Source organism: Xenopus laevis, chromosome 1L (genome assembly GCF_017654675.1).
Source record: "Xenopus laevis strain J_2021 chromosome 1L, Xenopus_laevis_v10.1, whole genome shotgun sequence".
In the NCBI taxonomy this organism is placed as follows: domain Eukaryota; kingdom Metazoa; phylum Chordata; class Amphibia; order Anura; family Pipidae; genus Xenopus; species Xenopus laevis.
The window spans coordinates 107,509,458-107,534,692 of NC_054371.1; the positions used below are offsets into that span (position 1 = coordinate 107,509,458).

Here is a 25,235-nt window from a genome sequence, read left to right on the forward strand (position 1 = left end):
TCACACAACCTATTTCATCTCTGCCTCATTTGTTTCAAATAATGCAAGAATTTGGGTCTGTCTCTGGTTTGGTGACTAACCCCGCGAAAACGGAAGTGCTTAGCATCAACTTCCCCCCCTGAGACGATTAAGCTTCAACATCCAGTGGTTTAAATCATACATTACTATACTGGGAATTAGGTTCACCATTTCATACCACCAACTCTATAGGACTAACTACCCCTATATGTATAAAGAGCTAAAAAAAAATGTTACAAGATTGGGGCAAGTACCATATTTCATGGGTAGGCCGAATACCAGCAGTGAAAATGTCATTCCTCCCGAAACTGTTATACTTGTTTAGGGTACCCCCTGTGGATATTTTTTCTATCTGAAAGTAAATTGTGACCTCCCAGATACTGAACTCTTTAGGGCTGCCAGATTTCTACACTGGGTCAGGCAATGTTGGACTATAAGGAACCCTGATGCCCCCACCCAGACTTACTTTGAGAGATGGTGCACAACACAATAATAATAAAGGATAAGATACTGGACTTCATAGCAAATCATAATACTATGAGTTTGTGCCAGCATGGTTTTATGCGTAATAGATCTTGCCAGACTAACTTAATTTCTTTTGATGAGAATGTAAGTAGAGACCTCGATTCTGGGATGGCCGTGGATGTGATTTACTTAGACTTTGCTAAAGCATTTGATACAGTGCCACACAAAAGGTTACTGGTTAAATTAAGGAATGTTGGCCTGGAACATAGTATTTGTACCTGGATAGAGAACTGGCTAAAAGATAGACTACAAAGAGTGGTGGTAAATGGAACATTTTCTAATTGGAACAGTGTTGTTAGTGGAGTACCGCAGGGCTCTGTACTAGGTCCCTTGCTTTTCAACTTGTTTATTAATGACCTGGAGGTGGGCATTGAAAGTACTGTTTCTATTTTTGCAGATGATACTAAATTGTGCAGAACTATAGGTTCCATGCAGGATGCTGCCACTTTGCAGAGTGATTTGTCTAAACTGGAAAACTGGGCAGCAAACTGGAAAATGAGGTTCAATGTTGATAAATGCAAGGTTATGCACTTTGGCAAAAATAATATAAATGCAAGTTATACACTAAATGGCAGTGTGTTGGGAGTTTCCTTAAATGAGAAGGATCTAGGGGTCTTTGTAGATAACACGTTGTCTAATTCTGGGCAGTGTCATTCTGTGGCTACTAAAGCAAATAAAGTTCTGTCTTGCATAAAAAAGGGCATTAACTCAAGGGATGAAAACATAATTATGCCTCTTTATAGGTCCCTGGTAAGGCCTCATCTGGAGTATACAGTTCAGTTTTGGACTCCAGTCCTTTAGAGGGATATAAATGAGCTGGAGAGAGTGCAGAGACGTGCAACTAAATTGGTTAGAGGGACGGAAGACTTAAATTATGAGGGTAGACTGTCAAGGTTGGGGTTGTTTTCTCTGGAAAAAAGGCGCTTGCGAGGGGACATGATTACACTTTACAAGTACATTAGAGGACATTATAGACAAATGGCAGGGGACCTTTTTACCCATAAAGTGGATCACCGTACCAGAGGCCACCCCTTTAGACTAGAAGAAAAGAACTTTCATTTGAGGCAACGTAGGGGGTTCTTCACAGTCAGGACAGTGAGGTTGTGGAATGCACTGCCGGGTGATGTTGTGATGGCTGATTCAGTTAATGCCTTTAAGAATGGCTTGGATGATTTTTTGGACAGACATAATATCCAATTCTATTGTGATACTAAGCTCTATAGTTAGTATAGGTACGGGTATATAGAATTTAATTAAAAGTAGGCATGGGTGTATGTATGGATGCTGGGTTTTCATTTGGAGGGGTTGAACTTGATGGACTTTGTCTTTTTTCAACCCAATTTAACTATGTAACTATGTAACTATGTAACCATAACCCCCAAAGCTATCTCTCTACTATATTGTAATATAGTATCCCCAACAAATCTCATAGACCTCAACTATGTTAAAGCATGGCATAAAAATTTGGGGATTTATTTAACTGAAGAGGAATGCTAAAGGCTTGTGATAACTTAAAACATAGCTCAATGAACACAATCATTTATGAGGCAGTACATAAAGTCCTATTCAGATGGTACCTAACGCCAGGGAGATTAGCAAAGATCCATCATGATCTTAATGATAATTGTTTCCAGGGCTGTCCCTCCTTAGGCACCATGGCACACATTTGGTGGACATGCCCAAGAATGGTTAGATTTTGGATTGGGTATATTCTCCATATTACAACTTAACCTAGTAAAGGTTCCTTCTGAGGCTCTGTTGGGCTTAACCCCTAAAAAATTCCTAAACTGAAATTAAAACTATTAAATCATATTTTCCTAGCTGCTAGGCAAACCATAGCCAAGTCACGGAAGTCCTCTAACATCAACTTTGCAATGTTTAAAAACATGGCTTCAGATAGCATTCAATGGGTAATGAAGATCTGGCAGCCCTTTATTATGTATAGGTATAATGGCTGCCTCCCTTTAAGTCTACTTACCTTATAAACTCCTATACCACTAACTCGATAAAAGAAGCCAATAAACCTGAGTATTTACCACTAATGAGACGTAAAAAGTGAAGTGAATTATTTCCTTTATTTTCCCTGGTGTTCTATATTATTTTGTTTTTCTGTTCTGTTTTTCTTGTGTTGAAAACATCTAACATTTGGTTTAACTCATATACTATGCTGACATTAGGTTTATATTCTGTTACAAATTGTTTGCAAACTGTTTGGAACTGTTTCTAAGGTAAAAAGGAATACCTCAACCGGTAATCCAGAGACTTTGTATGACGGTTACTTTCTAATGTGCCAACTTTTTTTTGTTTATTTCATTGGTTTTTCCATCAATAGTTTTTTATTGCATTTTAAAACATACAGTATTTATGCAAGACTGAAATGTTACATGGTGTCCTGAAACATGTATAAAGCATATAGTTATTAAATATAATGCACTAACGTTGTCATAATAAGTTTAATTGAACAATAACCCTAAAATAAAATAAAATAAAAATAAATTAGGTCTACCATTACATACACAACACCAATGTGTCAGGTAGTCATAGACCGAGACCCATTGAGTACAAAAGCATGTTACACTAAGCAATGATCCAAAGTCCCCTCTCAGGCTTCAAGTATATATTCAGTGGTGGACTTATCACACCCAACAGTATGAGCATAACAAGGTACTAAGTACATAATACACGTGATATTGAAAGAAGCTGTCTTGTGGTGGGGTCACAACGTCTGTAGTCCAACCATGGTTGCCAAACTTTTAAATAATTATTGTTGGTATTATTAAGAAAGCTAGCCAGTTTTTAATTTACCATAATCCAATCTACTTTGTGTTTAAAGGCCAAAAGGGAATGAAGCTAGATTTCCATGCTTTAGCTATGGTTTGTTTTGCAGCCATAAAAATTATTGTGAGAAGTTTATGTTGCAATTTAGTAAAACCTGCACATTTACCATTCAAGAGTGCTATTAGTGGGTCCCTTCTGACATTGATTTGAAAAACCAGGAATATAACAGTGGGAATTCTAATCCAAAAACAAACCACCCTAGGGCACGTCCACCATATGTGATACATTGAGCCGATTTGTTGGCAGCCTCTAAAACAGTTTGGATCAGCTGAGGCAATACCTTTTGCTATTCTGTCAGGTGTCAGATACCATCTGAATAGTACTTTATATGAGGCTTCCAACAATACAGTGTTGATAGAGCTTGATTTAGTGATGTCCCAGCATTTCTGCCAGACATCAGTATGGTGGGTAGCTGATTTGTCCTTTTCCCATCCCCGAACATAAGCGTGTTCCCTAGGGTTGGATAAATTGTTAAGAGCTGAATATAAAATAGAGACCAAACAGGTCCGATTAGAAGCGCTGATGCACCACCTTGTAAAGAAGGATATACTGTGCTCAGATGTTTCCCAGAGGGCCTTTACTGAAGATATGTAATGTAGCACCTGTAACGCTCTAAACGATTCTGATGTTGGAAGATCATGCTGATTCTGTAAATTGGGTATAGCAGTTATAGATCCTGATAATGTTATTTGAACTCCACCACTGAAAAAGTACTGGATTTAGGCCAGGAATGAAATCCGGGTTCTGCAACAGAGGGGTTGCAGGAGTCCAAAGTGACATTAGCTTGGAAGAGTACTTGATTCTGTCCCACAGACTGATGGCTAAAGAACGTCTTCTAGATGTGGACCAAACCAAAGCTTCAGCTGTATAGGGAGTACTAAGATCATTTTCCAGTAATACCCACCTGACCCAAGTGTAATAATGGAATTGCTGGCGTAGTAATAATAGATCAAATTTGGGAGGCCCAAACCCCCCTGCACTCTAGATGCAAATCAGGTTTTCTGGTTGACCCCGGGGGGCTTTCCATTCCAGATATACCTTAATATCTTATTTTGGAATTCTTTTAGGTCAGAAAGGTTGATTAAAACTGGCAAGGTATGAAAATAATATAAAATCTTTGGCAACAATGTCATCTTGACAGAATTAACTCTTCCCACCTATGAAATGTGGTATCTACTCCATTCTTCCAACAGTTTGGCTAAAGAGGCATATCGTTTAGGGTAATTACATTTATATAAGTTTGAGTGTAAAACCGTGATGTTGACTCCCAATTTTGACTGTCTCTGGAGGGAGAGTGAGATTAAGCGCTTCAGATTTCTCATGATTGATGGTTAATCCTGAGATGTCCCCAAATTTACCCAGTAAATTAAACAAATTAGGCAAGGAAGTTATTGGTTGAGACACCAGAAGTGTGACATCGTCCGCAAATAAAGATATTTTATGATTTAAATCGTTGAATATTGGTGTCAGCTCTTATAAGGGCAGCCAACGGTTCAATAGCAAGATCAAATAGGATAGATGACAGCGGGCACCACTGTTTTGTACCACGGTGTAATGTAAAAGTTGAAGATTTATACCCCATGACCGTTACAAATGCCGAGGAGGATTGATACAACGCTTTCACCCAAGTTCGGAACTTTGGATCAAATACCCATCTGTGAAGTATGTAGTACAAATAGGGCCAGGAAAGAGTGTCAAATGCTTTCCTAATATCTAGTTTCAGTAGGAGAGCTTTAGCAGAGGTTACCTGAGCTTTGCGAATCAGTAGCAAAAGGCATCTTATAGCATCACTAGCTTGACGTCCTGAGATAAACCCCACTTGGTCTTTATGTATCCATTGAGGGAGGTACAGATTAAGCCTAGTGGCTAGTATAGTGGACATAATTTTAATATCATTATTCAATAGGGATATGGGTCTGTAATTTTGACAGCTAGTTAGATCCATTGAGGGTTTAGGGATAGTGATAATTTTCGCTAATTGGGATAAATTCTAAAAAAGTTTGCCTTGTTGGATGGAATTAAATAACTTCGTCAAATAGGGGGCTAATACTTTGCTAATTTTTTATACAATAGGTTACAGAGAACCCATCAGGGCCTGGGCTTTACCAGATTTCAGGTGTTAAATTGACGCAGTGACCTCTTCAACAGTTATGTCAGCTTCTATGCTTTTAAGTTGGGATTCTGTGACTTTAGGAAGTTGAAGATTATGGAATAGCCTTTTATATTGTGCAGAGTTTGGTTCAGCTATACCTGTGTATAGTTGCTTATAGAAATTAGCAAATCCCTGCGCTATTTTTACTGGGTTGTTAGTTAAACCTCCAGTAATTTGTTTTAGAGGATGGACAAGCATGGTACGAGGGCTAATTTTAAGCTTCCTTGCGAACATTTTGCTGGGCTTGTTTGCATTTGAGTAGAATTTTTGTTGCAACCAACGAAGGGCCTTTTCAGCTTCATGAGTAAGAGCTAAGTCAAGGTCTAGATGTATTTGATTTATTTCTCGTCTTAAGTCTAGCTCGGGGCTATCACACTGCTGTTGTATCACAGTATTCAATTTCTGAGCCAGGGTGTTAATCAGTTTCTTACTCTGTTTTTTGCGTTGGGAGCCCAGCTTGATGAACCTGCCTCTAATGTCTGCCTTGTGGGCATCCAAAAGTGTAGTTATTTGAAGTACAGAGGCGTCATTTTCCTTAAAATATTGTGTTAACTGTTTTCTATAACTGATACAATATGTGGGATCATAAGCATGGAATCATAAAGTTTCCATTGATAACCCCTGTTTGCCCAGTTGTCTGTGGTTCTTTGGATATTGGGGAATGATCTGGCCAAGGCACATTAAGAATTTGAGGTGTATAATCCTGTGAGACAAAAATTTGATCTATACGCGTATGTACCTCGTGGGTATAGGAATAGTGAGTGTATCCCTTACTATATGGATTTCTCTCCCTCCAGACTTCCACCAACGAGTGTCGCTCAACTATTCGTCTAAATTGACGGATTGAATAGATATTAGAGACTTCTGAGGTTGAAACAGGAGCTGCCTGTCTGTCCCATTCTGCATGCAGTATCAAATTAGAGTCTCCACATAATATGAGTCCCCCTTCTTTCCCAGCCTGGCTCTGTTGAATTATCTGGGATAGAAACAATAGTAGGTTTTGGTTGGGTGCGTAGTAAGTTACTATGGTATATCTGGATTCTGGAGTCACACAATGGTAGTTTTAATCGTATAAATCTGTGCCAACCTTTTTTTACAGAATTGTGTAACCACTTTTAAGCAAATACTCAAGCAATGTCATATTTTATAAGTGTTTATTGTTGTGAAAATTCTTTTACAAATAAAAATATTTTTTAAAAAAGTAAGAGATACTAGGTTAAATTTACAAGTTGTTTATCTCCCGCACCACCCGATAATGTGGGTAATGTAGATTTTCTAAAATATATTAGTTGAGCACTAATGTAATGTATTTTTACATTATATAATTAATACTGCCAAACCTGAACAGCGCAGCTAATTGCCCAGCGGCACTCCAAGTGCATATCATACAATAATAGAATTAGAGAAACAGTTTTTTCCTTAGAGTGAGTTTAGAATTTTGCAACAAGACTGTGCTGCTGAACTCCATCAGCCAGCAGGTCACTCAGCTGCCCTAATAAGGGGCAGATTTACTAAAGGGCGAAGTGGCTAACGCTAGTGTCAATTTTCTAGCATTACCGCTCGCAGGGACACCGCCAGTTTACTAATGGGCGCAGGTGCCAATTCGCTAGCGAAAGAGATAGACGCTAATGGTCATTCACACTCTATCGCCAGGCGACTTTTCTCTCTGTCAAATGGACATTACTCTGCAAATTCACTTAAATGTTGATTTTACTGAACGTTACCTCTTTCACCAGACTTGCCTTTGCCAGACCAGGTGAAGTGCAATGGAGTACATCGATCTTCCTCAAACACCTGTTACTTACATCATATTCTGTGAGTGGAAAAAGCAAAAGTTCAAACAACGCTGGTCTGCAAAGTCCTAAATATAATTTTTCCCCCCCATACATTTTCTAACATATAGAACATTTAACTATACAGTGGGCTCATTATAACAACTCTATTGTCTTTATTAAGGTTCCCTGGACATGTGTAATTTACAGTGGAAATGTAATGTATTTACTGCAACATATAACATAAAGACGTCCATTCAACTTTAAATTTCCCGCCGTATGCAAATTAACCTGAGCGCAAGAACTCTAGCGAATTTGCGTTAGGCAGAAATTAAGGCCTGCACATCATACTATATAAACTGTGTGTGTTAGTCCCCAGTGTCTGGAGTGACTAACTAAAGGTGGACATATACGGGCCGAAAAGCTGCCAAAATACCAAGTGAGCCCTAGGGTCCACAATCGGATGAGACAACATCACCCACTCAAACTGGGCATACTGGGGCAAGATCTGCTCGTCTGGCAACCTCTCCACTCCAGTGCTGAGTGACCCACTGGCGTATGGAGTTCAGCAGCACAGTCTTGTTGCAAAATTCTAAAGTACTGTTTTTCTAATTCTAGTATTGTATGACATGCACATGAATTGCCGTTGGGCAAGGAACTGTGTAGTTCAGATTTGGCAGTATTAATTATACAATGTTCCTAAAAACCAAGAACCATTTATGACCATAATTGCAATGTTTTTTTTAACCACAATGCAGCACATTCCCCATAATGCAGGTGCAATTGCAGTTACCAGGGTGAGATGTGCCTGACACAACTGCATCCAATACGCTACAATTTGCACAATTATATTTGTGCTTTGACACAAATTAAACCCAATTGCTCTTTTCTAATTCTGGGTGTCATCATTTCTGATGTGTGACATGAATGTTACATGTGTGCAGCTGTGCTCTCTGCACTAGTGTTGTTCCCTACCTCGACCCACTCTGATGTGAAAGGCGTAAGTACTGGGAAAGTAAGGGGGACAGCATCATAAGACCCCTGTTAGTTGCTGCTGCTATATAAATAAATTATGATCCCCTAAAATTACCCCAGCTTTAATGACTGCTTTTGTTTGCACACAGTACTCAGGCGTGACTGAATTATGTAATAGTTTAACTGCAGCTAACTAGGAGACTGCTCAACCCACACATCATACTATACAGAATGTGTGTGCTCATTATCAGTCCCACATATCTGGCTGATCTTATGAAGTAGATGAACTATAGCTAAGCACATTATTAAGAGACTTCTAAAGCTAACTGGTTCAAGATTACAGCTAGGAGGAGACAACCTAACAATCATATAAAGTTTACTACTGACTTTGAGAGTTTGTCAGTGGTGGAATATTAGGCCTATTATAATGATGGGTTAGGCTGCAAGATAATAAGTGTGATAAACTGTTTGGCTGGTGGATTAAATGATTCTGTTGTGTTAGTTCAGGCAAAGCAGCCAGACAAGCACAGTATTTTATGGTACATTTATTACAACATGGCAGGTAGGTGTGGGCTGCCCCATAATTGCTCTCAGCTTAGACAGAAATAAGGAACAGTAAGAGGAATATGAATCATAAGACAATGACAAAAGAGCAGTAATGCCTTAACAAAAATGCCTACACAAGCAATTTCTACAATAAGAATAGCCATATCACCAACAATTATTATATTTATGTTTTGAATACTTTTCTTTCTCTAGAATCATTATCAGTGCAGCATTATATTTCACAGCCATTTGTAAGAACTTCAAATTAAGAACCAGTAATGTTTAACAGTAGCCCTTTTAGGAAATGTTTGTTGATGTTTATTACTATGCAGCACAGGGGACATTAGAGGGCGCCCTCTATAGCAGGCTAGATGGTATCCTATGCCTTAAGCTGGCCATAGAAGCAAAGATCCGATGTACGATTTTCGGACTGTGTGTGGAGAGTCCCGGAATTTCTGTCGGCTGTCGATGATATCTCTGCATGTATTGCCGATCGTATGATTTTCAGTGGGAGACTGTCACTAGCTTTTGTCGGACGTAACATTCGGACGATTGCTGTAGGGGCAGAACATCGGCTGATCTGTCCTTTTGTACTTTATTTGATCTGAAAGGTTAGTCGCAGGTCTGGAGATGGGGAAGTCCGATCGTTCTAATCCATATTTGCAGCTATGGGCAGCTTTAGGGAGCTGCCAACTTTTAGTCTTGTTTGCTATATGGCAATACGCTTTGTTCTAATTGGTTCAGTAAAGTGACTGACAATATTGCTTCACAGAATGCATATTTTATCTGTTTTGTGAAACTGAGCTTTCATTTTGTTGATAGAATGAATTCTGTGCTATAAAATCTTGCTTTCTGTCACAAAAATCTATTTTATCATTAAAATCTAGCTTTGCATGCACTAGTTAGTTACACTAATATATATTCTGTTCAAGTTTATTTATACAATTCATGCTGCAGGTGACTTTACACACAAGTGCGTCTGATATATGGATGTCATACATTTGTGAGACAGATTGCTTGTTAAAATGTTCAGAATGAAGTTCGTAATATGATGACATTCCTGTGGGCACTAAAAAATAAGTATTTTGTATATTTTTCATCTGTGTATATGGGCACAAATGCTTATATACCAAGCAGGAAATTCATTCTCTGTTCTAGGGATAATTTTGTACACAGAATGTATTTGGGACAAACACCCCATATGTGACAAGTCTTGGTTTGGATGGGCTTGTAATTAAAGGGGATGTAAAGTCAAAAAATGAAATTCATTTAACGGATCCACTGTCTAAAAATAAACCTATTGTCAATATACTTCCATTAAAATTTATGTACTTTTTTCATAAAAATCATGATTATCTGCGCTCCAGCTCCCCCTTCTCTCTATGCGCACAGACTTCAACCTGCATGAAATCCTCAGCACAGCGGGCCGGCCCGTGGGTGCCCGTGGCTTCTACATCCCCTTTAAGTAGTAGAAGGTATCTAGTAGGTACTGGACATACTTTTACTCTGTTGCTGCCCCTGGTCTGGAACCCCCTTCTGTTTTTTTAAATCAGACTTTACTGGGAAAGGTAAAAGTTCCCAAGGACTATGATTAGTTAGGGAAAAGTATGGGCGTGGGGTGCAGTGGAAGTCATCCAGCCCCCAAGTGGTGGCCTTTTTTTCTTTCTATTGCTAATTTAGTAACACACGCCAGGCCACTTCTGCCATAGAATGTTTCATCTTGTCACTCATCTGATGTCAAATGGTAACTGGAAAGGTTGAGTGTAAAATGTTTCCAAAAATACAAAATATTGTACTTTATTCTCTCAAATGTTGAAATAGATTGTATCGAATATTTGAAGTGTTGCATTTAATATTTGATTTACATATTGACAGTTTCAGTTCTGTAATATTGTACAAAAACAATAAATCTTTCTTTTATTAGAAACACAACAAAATAAAGAAAAAAGACGCAGCAAAGGGGGTCAGGCTACAGGTGGGGGAGTCCTGTGGTGGAAGCCCCAGTGGGTGTCTGACCCTCCAGTCTGTCTATGATGATTCCATTGTCTTATGTATTTTATGTATTGTTAATTTATTATACAAATTGATTATAATGGTAAGAAGATAAAATATTCTAGTTACAGGGCAAAAGGGTTCATTTACACAGGGGTGCTGCTGCCATGAAGCATGAGATTATGGACAAAACTCCCAAGATACCTTTTTCAAATTGTTAAAATACTTTTGAAAACATGATTTAATTGGTAAAAAGTGATATTGACATATTCTACCTTGCTGTAAAGGGATTCTGTCATTTAAGTGTATGTACATTGTAAGCAATATTTTCTAGAAAATAAAATATTTATTTGTAAATTAATTATATTGAGTTATTATTTTGATGTGATGTCTGCCATCTCTGTTCATTATATATGCATGCTGTGCTGCGCTAAAAGTAAATACAGCTTCATAGAGGGCACTTGGAGGCAATTAGTGATGAGCGAGGAAAGGATCAACTACTCTGCATTCCGAAGGGCAGGAAAGCAGAGCAGGGCCTTTATGTATGTGTTCATTTATATTTGAGGCTGACTTCAGTGAGAAAGAATCCCCCACACTGCTTCCCTGCCCTTTGGAACGCAGAGTATCTGTGTCACGGCCGGCACCCAACACCAGAACAGGTGCCAAGTACCCTGGTCTCGGCTTCACCAGTAGTGTGACCACCATTGGGCTTTGGGAGGAGCCCTCAGCTTACTTGGGTGCCACCTGGACTTAACGAGGGGTACAAGGCAAGATGTTCTGGCCTAGCAGAGGGGCACGGCAGTTAGCAGAGTCTTTTGGGCCGAAGGTCACGGTACAAATGGAGCAGGCAAGAGAATAGTCAGACAGGAAGGGTCGAGGCAGGCAGATATCAAGAATTGTCAGGCAGGCAAAGGTCAAACCAGGTTGTCAACCGTTTTAGAAATGCCAGGATGCCCTGCCATCTTAGAATCATGAACCTCCCTCAATACTTGCTCCCTTAACTCCTGTGGTACAAACCATCTCCCCGAAGGGGTATCTGTAGGAGCAGTTGTTTGAAGGGGAAACAAAAGAGAAGAAAGGTCAGATTCAAGGGTTGCTATGATCATTTCCCTGGGAATAATGGGAGTACACTCACTAGAGTCAGAAGAAATGGATTCAAAACTCCTAGAGAGTGCATCCGCCTTGGTGTTTTCAGTCCAGGCCTGAAAGTCAGAGAAAAATTAAACCTTGTGAAAAATAGAGCCCACCTAGCCTGCCTAGGATTAAGGCGTTTAGCAGACTCTATGTATAGTAAATTCTTATGGTCAGTATAGACCGTCACCAGATGTTTTGCACCCTCCAGGAGGTGCCGCCATTCCTCAAAGGCCCATTTGACTGCCAACAATTCCCTGTTACCTATATCATAATTCACCTCTGCGGGTGAAAACTTCCTGGAGAAGAAAGCACAGGGATGCAACTTGTTGCCCCAGCTCCCACCTCAGAGGCATCAACCTCCACAATAAAAGGTAATGCAGTATCGGGTTGTCTGAGAATGGGGGCTGAACTGAATTCCTTTTTTAGGAAATCAAACGCTTGAATGGCCTCAGGGGCCACATACTGGGGTCAGCGCCCTTTTTAGTCAGATTAGTGATGGGGGCCACAATGAGGGAATATTTTTTGATAAACTGACGATAATAATTATTAAAACCAAGAAATCTTTGGGTTGCACGTAACAAAAGGGGTTGGGTCCAATCCAGGACTGCTCTCACCTTGCCTGGATCCATTTCTAGACCCTTGCTGGAAATGTTAAACCCCAAAAACTGAACAGAAGAAACCCCAAAAGTACATTTCTCTAGTTTCGCATAAAGATTATTTCCCCTTAGCCTTTGTAAGACTTCACAAACATGATTTTGATGTTCTTTCATGTTGGAGGAAAAAATAAGAATATCGTCTAGGTAGACCACTACGAAGATCCCCAGCAAATCCCGGAAGATGTCATTGACAAACTCCTGGAACACTGCGGGGGCATTACAGAGACCAAAAGGCATAACAAGATATTCGTAGTGGCCATCCCTGGTGTTAAATGCAGTCTTCCACTCATCACCCTCCCTGATTCGAATCAAGTTATAAGCCCCTCTAAGATCAAGCTTGGTGAAGACTTTTGCATCTTTAACTTGATCAAAAAGTTCAGAAATTAGAGGGAGAGGATAGCGATTTTTTATGGTAATCTTACTGAGCCCCCTATAATCAATACAGGGGTGAAGACCACCATATTTTTTCCCAACGAAAACTAGAAGGTCTGATGAAACCCCTTTCCAAATTTTCTTTAATATACTCTTTCATCGCCTGGGCTTCGGTCAAAGAAAGAGGGTAGGTTCTACCACGAGGAGGAGTTGATCCAGGGACAAGATCTATAGGGCAGTCATACTGCCGGTGTGGGGGTAAAGTTTCTGCTGCCTTTTTAGAGATGACGTCAGCAAATTCTGCATATGCAGCAGGTAACCCCTCAAGTGATGTAGTTGCTACTACAGAGGGAAAGCATACCCCACCACACATAGTACCCCATTGTACCACCTCCCTTGAGACCCAATCAATCAGAGGGTTATGCCTCTGGAGCCATGGTAACCCCAAAATAAGAGGAGAGGAAGCACCCTCAATAAGGTAAAAAGCTATCTCCTCACAATGCAAATTATTAATACACATAGAGAGAGTTACCGTCTCCTTAGAAATTACACCTGACCCTAATGGTCTTTTGTCTACTGCCATTATTCTCATGGGGGCACTTAGAGGAACTAAAGGGATACAGAATTTAGCTGCAAAGGCAGAATCCAAAAAATTACCCTCCGCCCCTGAGTCCACAAATGCGGACACCTTGACAGAGCCCGTAGGCCAGGTTAGTTTGACTGGTAACAAAACCTTAGAGGCAGATTGGGGAGAGGAAACTCCTGCACACAAATGGAGCTCCCCTTCTCCATTTAGGCTTCGGAGTTTCCCAGCCTCTTAGAACATTGGTTCAGAAAATGTCCCTTTTCACCACAGTACATACAGAGACCCAGGGAACGCCTGCGTGCCTTTTCCTCAGGAGTTAGATGGGATATGCCTAATTGCATAGGCTCCTCCTGAGGTAGAGGCACAAAGGGGTTAGGAGTTTTTACATTGGTCACCACATTGGATCTTATATTAGTAACCCCAGAGAAGTTTGAACTCCTCTCACCCCTTCTCTCCCTTTGCCTTCTCTCTACCTGGATGGCGAGGGACATGAGACCATCCAGGTTAGAAGGAAGGGGGTAATTAACCAGACTATCTTTTACAGAATCGGATAACCCCAAACGGAATTGACTCCTTAGAGCCAAATCATTCCACCCAATCTCCACTGCCCACCTGGCGGAATTCGGTGCACTACACCTCCGCGTCCCTTTTCCCTTGGCGCAACTTACGAATCGCGGTATCGGCAGACGATGCACGATCCGGGTCATCGTAAAGAATGGCCATGCTGTTAAAGAAGGTGTCTAGGGAATAACGAGCTGGGTCTGAAGAAGGCAGCCTGAGGGCCCAAATTTGGGGGTCACCCAAAAGCAGGGTCATTATGAACTTTACTTTCTACTCATCAGATTGGAAAGAATGAGGAAAGAAACTAAGGTACAGCTTACAAGCCTCTTTGAAAACAAAAAATTTAGTGCGATCCACACTGAACCTTTCGGGGAACACAATTTTGGGTTCATGGGGTTTAGATGAGTTACCCCAACTGGCAGAAGAACCCACAGGAAGTGCAGGAACAGGATTAGGTGGCTGCTGCGAAGGCCCCAACTGGCGGGTCAGATTGTGGAACCCTTTAAGCAAATAGTTCTGTTTTTGCTCTTGCTCCTCCATATGTTGCAGCAAGGTAGTGAGCAACATCTCAGTGGAAGTTTGAGGTGTAGCAGAGGCAGCAGCAGCTTCATGACCGTCGTCCTCCATGGGCCGTGATGAGCCCTCAGCTTACTTGGGTGCCACCTGGACTTGACGAGGGGTACAAGGCAAGATGTTCTGGCCTAGCAGAGGGGCACGGCAGGTAGCAGAGTCTTTTGGGCCGAAGGTCATGGTACAAATGGAGCAGGCAAGAGAATAGTCAGACAGGCTGGGTCAAGGCAGGCAGATATCAAGAATTGTCAGGCAGGCAAGGGTCAAACCAGGTTGTCAATCAAAAGGGTTAATCAAAAGAGGTAGTCGGTAATCAGACAAGGGTCAGGATCCAGAAGTCAGAATTGTCAAAAGCCAGACCGGGGGTCACAACAGGAATCACAAACAGGTTCAGACGGAAATAACTTAATCACAGAAGCACCAGGAACAAATCCTATCACGGGCAAGGTGCTGTGGACAGAAATGGCCTTAAATACATTTGAATTTCGCGCCTTTGCGTGTCCCCTCGTATTTAAAGGCGCAGGCGCGCTGACGTATGACATCAGCGCGCCTGCGCCTTTAAATACGAGGGGACACGCTGCGCGCGCCCTTAGAGAGGAGCCGGCGCCAGCGCATACAGGCTGGCGCGGCTAGAGGAAAGGATGGTGCGGCGGGCATCCCTGCCGATGGCGCGACGGGCGACCCCGCCGCACAGGTATTATTACAATCTGATCATTTTGCACTGCTCCAGCCATGTCCGGCCGTGAAGCTTTCAGTGTGCAACTTAGAGAGGCAGAGGATACAAACACTGGCAGAAGAATGCTTATTTTATTAAAAAAAAAACTGCACTGAATTTCTAAATAAAGTATATTGCAAAGATGCTTCTTTTATGTTTGAAAATGTATAATATATATATATATATATATATATATATATATATATACATACAGTATTATATTTACAGCTCTACTGTAGCAGCAAATGACATGAATGATGTATGTAAGGTACTGTGTGAAATGTGTCAGCTTTGTATGAATACATGATAATAATTTATGATAGGCTTAAAAATCTATAAAAATACCATGTATAAAGTGTTGGCACCTATTTGTGATCATTTATATTAGTGTTGTGCATGAAGCACAAGACACAAAAAGTCATACTAGGGTATACGAAAACTCATTCACTTCTCACACTATGAAATGTATATTGTTGTATGCATTTTCAGTGTAGCCAGTCAGTAGAGTAACTGTTCCATAAAATGTTCATTTACGCAAGTGCAATCATCTATGCATAGTTGATAATTAAAAAGCACAAGGGTATTCATGTTTCAAAATAAGTTATTTTTTTATCTATAGTAAAGACATATTTTTGTTTTGACAGAATATGTGAGAACATTTTAATGAGCAACAAATTCTAATTAGAAATAATTGTAGTGTTATTGGTGTGTATTTGCATACGCTCTTTCCCTAAATACAAATATACATGCCTAAGCAAAAACATTTTTTTTCATTGATCAGAAAATTTGAAACGCCATTTTCTTAACTGCTTTACTAATGTCTCGATTTTTTAGACAATATATTATAGGGTTCAGTAAGGGAGTGACTATAGTGTACAAAAGGGAAAGTAATTTGTTTAGGCCTAATGAATGTTTATTTAAAGGCACCACATACAGGGCAATAAGGGATCCATAATAAATGGAAACTACAGTTAGATGGGAGCTACAGGTGGAAAAGGTTTTCTGCCTCCCCTTTTCAGAAGTGATCTTTAGTATTGTATTCAAAATGGAAGAATAAGATGCAAGTATAAAGAAAAAGGGGAATACAGTGACAAGAAAAGAAAATGCAAATGCCAATAGCTTAATTGTTGATGTGTCTGAGCAAGCGACTTCCAAGAAAGGTGCCAAGTCGCAAAAAAAATGATCAATATATGGACTGCAAAACTTTGTCCTTGACAAACAAGAGGCAACTGGAAGTGTAGGTGTAAATCCGACAACCCAGGAAAGCATTATAAGATGACGGCACATCTTAGTGTTCATTATTGAAGAATATCTAAATGGGTTGCATATGGCCAGGTAGCGGTCATAAGACATTGCTGTCAACAGCAAGCATTCTGTAGCTGTAAGAGAACCAAAAATGTAGAACTGAAAAATGCAGCGCATAATAGACACATTGCCCTTTTCTGTCCATAGTAACTGAAGAATATTTGGTATCATATTGGATGTTATCATTACATCAGAAAATGAGAGATTACTTAGAAAAAAGTACATTGGAGTGTGAAGGAGATTGATGGAAGGCACCAAAAGAACAATAAATAGGTTTCCAGTCATTATGACCATATATATTAAAAGGAGAAGAATAAAGGAAACATCTTTGAACCTATAAAGATTCTTAAAACCAACCATTATAAAATATGTAGTTGTAGTCTTGTTAAGGTTGTTCATTGCCTGCAGGTCCAAAAATAAATTAGTTTGAATTATGTTCTGCATTTCCATTTGTTCGTAAAATGACATTGGTTCTTAAAGCAAAATGCTCCCATATACATCTAAATGTTTTAAAATGTTAATTTAATAAAATAAGGACTTTAAAAAAGACACTGTAAACCACATTTGCCTAGATTAACAGCCTAGTTTATGGCTTCTCTAAGTATTTATATGCCCCCTTACATTGCTCAAATAATCTATGGACCTTACCGTAAATTGAAAAAAGTTCAACCCCTTCAAATGACCACCATCAGAATATCAGAATCCAATTAAACATTTTAAGGACCTTTTTTGAAATATTACACCAAGTAAATGTTCTTAAAGCTATTTTATCGTATTTTATAGTGTTGGAAAACATGTATTATCAATGTAGACCCCCGTGTCTGTATAGATAACTCCAATACAGGCAACCCCCAACTCTTTTTTTTCCTGCACTCCACCAAATATAGTCACCTATGTGCCATATAAAATTCATTCTACCATTCAAAATTGTATTTACAAACAAATACATGTTTTGTTTTTGACTTTAAGGGCAGAGACGCATGTTGCTATTTTCGGGATATTAGTTGCCCAGCGACAAATCTCTTCTTCTTCGGGCAACTAATTTCCCCGAACTGCCTTCCCGCTGGCTAGAATGTAAATCGGAACGTTTCAATGCCTCATGAGGAAACGTCGGGCGACTTCGGAAAGCCGAAGTGATCTGAGTGCCATCCCACCTGCGATTTACATTATAGCCAACGGGAAGGCAGTTTGGGAAGATTAGTCGCCCGAAGAAGAAGCGATTTATCACTGGGCGACTGATCTCTAGAAAATAGTAGCGTGTGTCTCTGCCTTAATAGGTATGTGGACAGATAATTAATTTAATTTCCATTTTGGAACCAGGTAGTCCAAGAGAAATTTCTCAGTCTACCTCAATTCAATTCATTCAATGCGTGAATAGTTCACCATTTATTAAATATGCTTCTAAAAATCCCATAGGAATGAATAGAAAAAAGGTAAGTTTCTCTATGGTGAGCTCTAATCTCACACTTAGATAAATCTGCCCCTAAATGTAGATAAGATTTACGTCTTATGGTCGTCCTATAATATCATGTGCTTTAAAGAAAATAACATATATTTATTTTAGTTTCCTTTTTTGCTGTAGAAGATAGAAGAGAACATGAAAAAGGTCAATTTTTAAATTAGAAAAAAATGAACGCTAATACCTTGTCTGCTGTGTATATATATATATATATATATATATTATATATATATATTTAATGCAGGGAGTGACAGCACACCAGGGTGATTTTTACAACAGGCCAAGGAGTCAAAAGAAGTCAATGAAGTGGAGGATTATTTGAAGTCCAACGTTTCGGCTCCGCACAGGAGCCTCCGTCAGGGAAAAATATATGTATTAAATATATAACGGTACCACAAATTGTAGTTCACATTGTTGGCCTTTTTAAATGCAAATTAAATAACTGAAATGTTTACTCTACAAATCATGAATTAATACAGTACTATTACACACAGAATCCTCAGACAATTAAAAAGGTTTCGTCCTGGAATTGACCATTTTATATTCATATACAAACCAGACAAGTGTTTCATATGGTATGGTATCTTCATATGGTATAGTATCTTTCATATATATCTTCAAACTGTATATAAGTACCTTATGTTGTGAAATTTCGCCTTTAACTTAGTAATAACTTAAGTCAGTTGTAACATTGATTCTTAAGTTAACGTTTTTTTGTTTCTTCAGAGGCCACTCTTCTCATTACGCACGTTACAGTGCTGTTTGCTGTGTAGAATGCCCAGTACATGCAGGCAAATGTGGTTTAAATATAGAATAAAATCTTATGGGGAATGTTTTCTGGGAGGTGAATTCCTCATAGGCTGGTTAAGGAGAAAGATAATTAAATGTCTACAGGGAAAAAGAAGAAAAAACAATTGTTTAGAATTTATGGCAACATCGCTAATGGCAGATCATTTATAATGTACAAGCTATAGAACATAAAAAAATGATTTATAAGACATCAATATCAAGGTTGTAAAAAGACTTATGTACAGTATATAATATTTAAATATTTTTATAATATTTTATATAATATTTCACATTTTGTTGGCGTCATAGTGCTTCGTGCAATATTCAAATATTTAAAGATGCCTCGTCTACAGTGAGTTTTTCTGTGGTGAGCTTAAATTTCACAATTTAATAAATTTGCCCTTTAGTTTCCAAGGAAACTTGAATTATAAATTTATCTTAATTTTTTTTCCTTTGGGTTAAAGCTGCAGCAGCACTTCATTACGGCACCTTAGAAAGCATTGAACAGTTAAAATATACTACCAAACAGACAGCCAATAAAACCTTTAACCTCCATTCAATAATTTAATAAACAAATTCAATATTGAATGCAGAAAAAATCTGTAGAGTGATATTCTGTGTCAATTTGCAATTAGTTTTCTTCTATACACCGACAGTGTCACTTTCTAAAATCACTCTACCCCAAATCCCATCAGGAGGGATAGGGGGGAGTGTTGTCCCTTGCTCAGAGGGTTTTGGGGCTTAAAGGAAAACTATACCCCCAAACAATGTAGATCTCTATAAAAAGATATTGCATAAAACAGCTCTTATGTAAAACCCTGCTTCATGTAAATAAACCATTTTCATAATAATATACTTTTTAGTAGTATGTGCCATTGGGTAATCAAAAATAGTAATTTGCCATTTTAAAAATAAGGGCCGTCCCCTGGGATCATAGGATTCACTGTGCACACAAACATACCAACAAACCATACTTGTTAGCTCACATTAGCCAATTAACAGACAGAGTTTTGTCTTTTGCTTCAACACTTCTTCCTGTTACAGTTAGAGCTGCAGTATTTCTGGTCAGGTTATCTCTGAGGCAACACACAAACCATCACAAAATGGTGGCTCAAGGCAAGAGATGTAAAAGGGCAAGATTTACTTAGATATATATTCCAGTTTGGTAAAATTCTTTAATATGCCACGTAATCTGATGTAAATGATCTGTTGCTTAAGTGTTCATTTTGGGGATATAGTTTTCTTTTAGCTAGCTCCACTGTCACTGAGCTGGAGACTTTGGAGGGAGAGTGGGCGGGAGCTCCAGTGCCTGCATCTTCTATCTAACTGCTCTAATTTGCCTATAAAATGTAAGTCCCGGATAACCTGTATGGTGATTGGGTGGTTGAAGTTTGAACCTCCCCTCCAGTTTATCCAATCCCCATACGGCATTGACGGGATTTACACTTCACCTGAGCTCCACTGGACTCTGCAGCTGATATAAATACACATTTATTTTAAATCATTTACAGGGGTCCTGGATACCAATTTTTAATATAACTTGCAGGGGCCCTGGTCACCATTTTTTAAATATAACTTGTAGGGGCCCTGGCCACCAATTTATATTTTATATAACTTATAGGGGTCCTCACCACCAGTTTTTTAATATAACTTGTAGGGGCCTTGGCCACGAATTTCGTTTATATGACTTTTTTTATACTATGTTTTTATTTTTTTCTAATAATTTGTAGGGACCAGGCACTAATGTTTTTTTATTACTTGTAGGGTGGTACTTTTCACTAACATTTTAATAACTTGTAGGGGGTCCTCCGTGGCCACCATTTTTTTCTTTAGCTTGTAGGGGGGGCCTTCATTGTTTTAGCACTTGTGCCTGTGTAGCCTTTGTACTTATGGATGGGGAAAAGGGGGTGAGGGGGGGGGGCAGAAAATTGTGTTGTGTGCAGCCCTGATGGCAATGCCAAACAAAGGGAATCTTTAAAATCAAGATTCCTTGGAGGGTGGCTCCTGGTCCCATGGCTGTTTGCAGTTTAGTGCATGTGGTCAGCTGCAGTGGTTGTGCATCATGCATACTGACATAATACAAATGCACAGAATACAACCACAAGGAATACCCCTGGCCAACAATGAATCTGTAGGCATATTAGCTAATGGGGGCCCTGTTAACCTGACATACAGCATGGCCTAGCCTCCCGAGACTCTGAATCCACCATGCAGGGGCCGATTTGCTGCCTGTGACTGTTTTGTCTGATTTGTCTTACAAATATAGAACTTTGTAATGAAGCAAAAAAAAGTCCTGTAAGAGATGCTCTTTATGGGAAGGTATGTTCATCTGTGTGTTAACCCAAGGATGTGATCCAATCAGACGTCTAGATTCCCAATAGGGCAAATCCATTTACCTCTCAGTAACCTGTAGAATAGTGAAAACATTTCTAAAGTTCGACTCACCAGGACACACCACCACTACTTGAATAATACTGTGGTGATGGTTACGAAGTAGCATAAATTGCCTCAGCATCTGATTTTCATATACTGGGATGTAAGTTGTTGTGTCAACAAGATGCACCACAGTTCAGCAATATAACAATGGGAGCAAAGACCAGCTTCCCTTCCATAGAATGTTGGCACATGAAGTCAGTAATGGATGGAAGTGAATGTGAAGGTCACACAGGAACAGGATGATGTGTGGACTCTAAAGAGGAAACTATGAATCTTCATAAACAATGTCTAAAGTGATGGTGTTAGAGAAATCAGGGCTATGAAACCTGAGGCTACAGCAGTTGAGTTGAAGGTCATCAAAAGCTGGAGGCCACATGGTAGCCAACTGTAACATATATCATGGAGATCTCTTTAAAGTCAAGGGGACCCCTTCTGATTTTATGGCCCAAGACAATTGTCATCTTTGCCATGGCAAAAAAAATTCCTGAGTGACAAAACAACTCAATGATCACTTAACTGCTTTTCAATATATTCTGGAAACTATGGCAGTATTAATATATCAGTAACTTAACTGACTTCAGGTTGGTGGGGGATAAGGAAAATATATTAATACTGTTACTGCAATATATTGAAAAGTTACGTGTTCAGCCCTAACTGGATTTATAATGGGTGTACAAGAATATTTGAGAGATAAAATACCACCCTATAAGGCCTCCTGACTGGGCCTCAAGCTCTATGTAAAAAAGCCCAGAGTGTATAGGAACAATGTGTCTCATAAGAGTGTCTTTAGGGAATTGGTTGGTTCTTTGGGGTCCAATATAAGTTAATGGGAGCCAAGTCTAATAATAATATTTGGGGTAAATTCTGATCTGATGTTCAGACTACTGTTGGAACTATAGTAGATCGCTATTATAACAATGCTGTCATATCCCTGTAACCTTCCTATGAATGTTGGGTTGACCAGATGCTGGTCAACAAAGGGGTACTATTTAAATGTCAGTTGTCTCATTGTGTAAGAAAAGGAGATTTTGTGTACTCTGGTAGCTTGGGGGACACAGGGAACCATGGGGTATAGCTGATGCCATTAGGAGGTAGGACACAACAATAAAGAAAAACTAGCTCCTCCTCCACTGGCTATACCCCTCAGTGGGCGGAGCCTAGGTCAGTTTTGTCCCAAAGAAGGAACGAAGTATGTTGTAATAAGTAACCTTGAACAATTTAACTTTTAACTTATCACATATATAACTGAGAACAACAGAGAGGGCCTCCATACAGGGAGGGAAGCCCTGTGTCCCCCAAGCTACCAGAGAGAAAAAGATTTTAAGGTGAGTACACAAAATCTCCTTTTCTCTGCTTCTGCTTGGGGGACACAGGGAACCATGCAGACGTACCAAAGCTGTCCCCTTTAAAGGGCGGGCTGAGGCCTTAAGTGGAAGAACCCACTGCGGCTTGAAGCACCTTTCTGCCAAAGCGTGTGTCATGTGCCGCAAAGGTATCAAAATGATAGAATTTTGCAAAGGAGTGGAGCGAGGTCAACATAGCTGCTTTGCACAGCTGCTCTGCTGAAGCCTGATTACAGAAGGCCCAGGTTGTGCTCATCCCTCTGGTGGAGTGAGCCTTTATCTTGTCTGGAGGTGTCACTCCTTGTGCTACATATGCTCTGTGTACAGTCTGTTTGATCCACCTGGATATGGACGTTTTTGTTGCAGATGCTCCTTTTTGTGGGCCGGAATTGAGAACGAAGAGTGAATCTGTCTTTTGGATATCGCGAACCCTGTGCAAGTAGAATTTCAGTGCACATACTAGGTCCAAGGAATGAAGTGCTGCCTCCTTAGGATTTGCTGGCAAAGGGCAGAATGTAGGAATGGTTATTTCCTGGTTAATATGGAACGCTGAAACTACCTTCGGTAGGAATGTAGGTACTGTGCGTAGCACTGCTCTGTCAGAGTGGAAAGTGAGGAAAGGTGTTCGGCAGGATAGAGCGCTGTTCTCCGAGACTCGCCTCGCTGATGCAATTGCGATTAAGAAAACAGTCTTCCATGTTACCCACTGCAAAGGTATCGACTTCATTGGTTCGAACGGGGCTCTTTGAAGTGCTTTTAGAACCAAAGTGAGGTCCCATGTTGCCACCGGCTTTCGAAATGGAGGAGCTACATGTGCTACTCGCTGAAGGAAAGTTTTAACATCCGACAAAAACGCCAACCTCCTCTGGAAGAGAATAGAAAGAGCCGAGATCTGGGATCTGAGAGAACCGAGGGAGAGCCCCAGTGACACACCTTCTTGGAGAAATTCCAAAAGATTCGGCAATGAAAATTTATCAAAGTTCATCTTGTGTTTGAGGCACCATTGCTTGTAGCTAGTCCACACTCGATAATATGCTCTAGCTGAGGTAGACTTTCGTGCAGCTCGCATGGTGGAAATCATTGCGTCTGAGAAACCCTTATTCTTCAGGATCTGGGTCTCAAGAGCCACGCAGTCAAATTGAGGCTTTGAGGATTGGGATGTTGAATTCGACCTTGGTGGAGTAGGTCCGGTATTGATAGAAGAATCCACGGTTCCTCTATTGAAATATTGAGGACTTCCGAGAACCAAGGACGCCGTGGCCAGTTTGGTGCTATTAGGATGAGAGTGGTGTTTTCTCTTTGTACTTTCTTGATTGTTCTGGGTATCAGAGGAATCGGTGGGAACGCATAGGCTAGTTGAAAATCCCACGGAGCCGTGAGGGTGTCTGCTGCCAATGCTAGAGGATCCCGGCAACGTGCAAAGAAGGCTGGAACCTTTCGGTTGTGGCGTGACGCCATCAGGTCTACTTCTGGGTAACCCCATTTTGCTGTTATTTGTTGGAATATCTCTTCCTTTAGAGCCCACTTGCCTGGATCTAATGTTTGGCGGCTGAGAAAATCCGCTTCCCAGTTTTGTAGTCCTGGGATTAATATGGCCGAGAGTCTGGCATTGTTCTGTTCTGCCCACTGGAATATGAGCTTCACCTCCTGCAGTGCTGCTCTGCTTTTTGTGCCTCCCTAGTGGTTTATGTAGGCCACTGCTGTTGCGTTGTCTGATTGGATTTTTATTGGTTGTCCGGACAGAACTGCTTGCCAATGTAGTAGTCCCAGCCGAATTGCCCTTATCTTCAGCAGATTAATGGCTAGGCGGCTCTCCTCTTGAGTCCACAGACCTTGTGCTGATCGGCCCTCCAGCACAGCTCCCCAGCCTGATAGACTTGCATCTGTTGTCATCAGTCTCCATTGTGGCTCTCCTATGGGTCTGCCTGCTGAGAGATGTGGTGTTCGTAGCCACCAGGTTAGGGATACTCGCGTTTGGCGTGAGAGGTGAATCTCCTGTAATAAGGATTTCCTTTTCCATGACCGGAGTATATTCCATTGAAGTTCCCGCATGTGAATCTGGGTGAATGGAACCGCTTCTATTGTTGATACCATGACTCCCAGCACATTCATGCAATATTTGATGGAATGGCGGGGTTTCTTCAGTAAGGAGCGCACTAGCGCCCTGAGATGTGTGACCTTCACTTGGGTTAGTGACACTGTTTAAACCTGCATGTCGAATAGTAGTCCTAGAAAGACCATGGACTGGCTGGGAACTAATGATGACTTTTCCCGATTGATGGTCCATCCGAGCTCTTTTAGCTTGCACATGGCTAACTGAACTGCTTCTTCTGCTTCTGCTCGTGAAGATGCCTTGATCAGCAGATCGTCGAGATACGGGGTTATGGAAACTCCCATTTGTCGAATTTCTGCTGTGGCGACCGCCATAATTTTTTTGAACACCCGTGGTGCCGATGTGAGACCGAATGGAAGCGCCTTGAATTGGTAGTGA

The 25,235-nt window shown here is 40.3% G+C and overlaps 1 protein-coding gene across 1 annotated transcript; it reads right to left on the reverse strand.

The window, feature by feature from the left end:
- Nucleotides 1-18,257: 18,257 nt before the first annotated feature.
- On the reverse strand, nt 18,258-24,227 carry LOC121393347. The gene is made up of 2 exons (XM_041561652.1): nt 22,793-24,227; nt 18,258-19,064 (listed from the first exon to the last, which is right to left on the reverse strand). The coding sequence occupies exon 1, from the start codon at nt 24,225-24,227 to the stop codon at nt 22,827-22,829; it is 1,401 nt and encodes a 466-aa protein (XP_041417586.1). The 3' UTR covers nt 18,258-19,064; nt 22,793-22,826.
- Nucleotides 24,228-25,235: the final 1,008 nt, after the last annotated feature.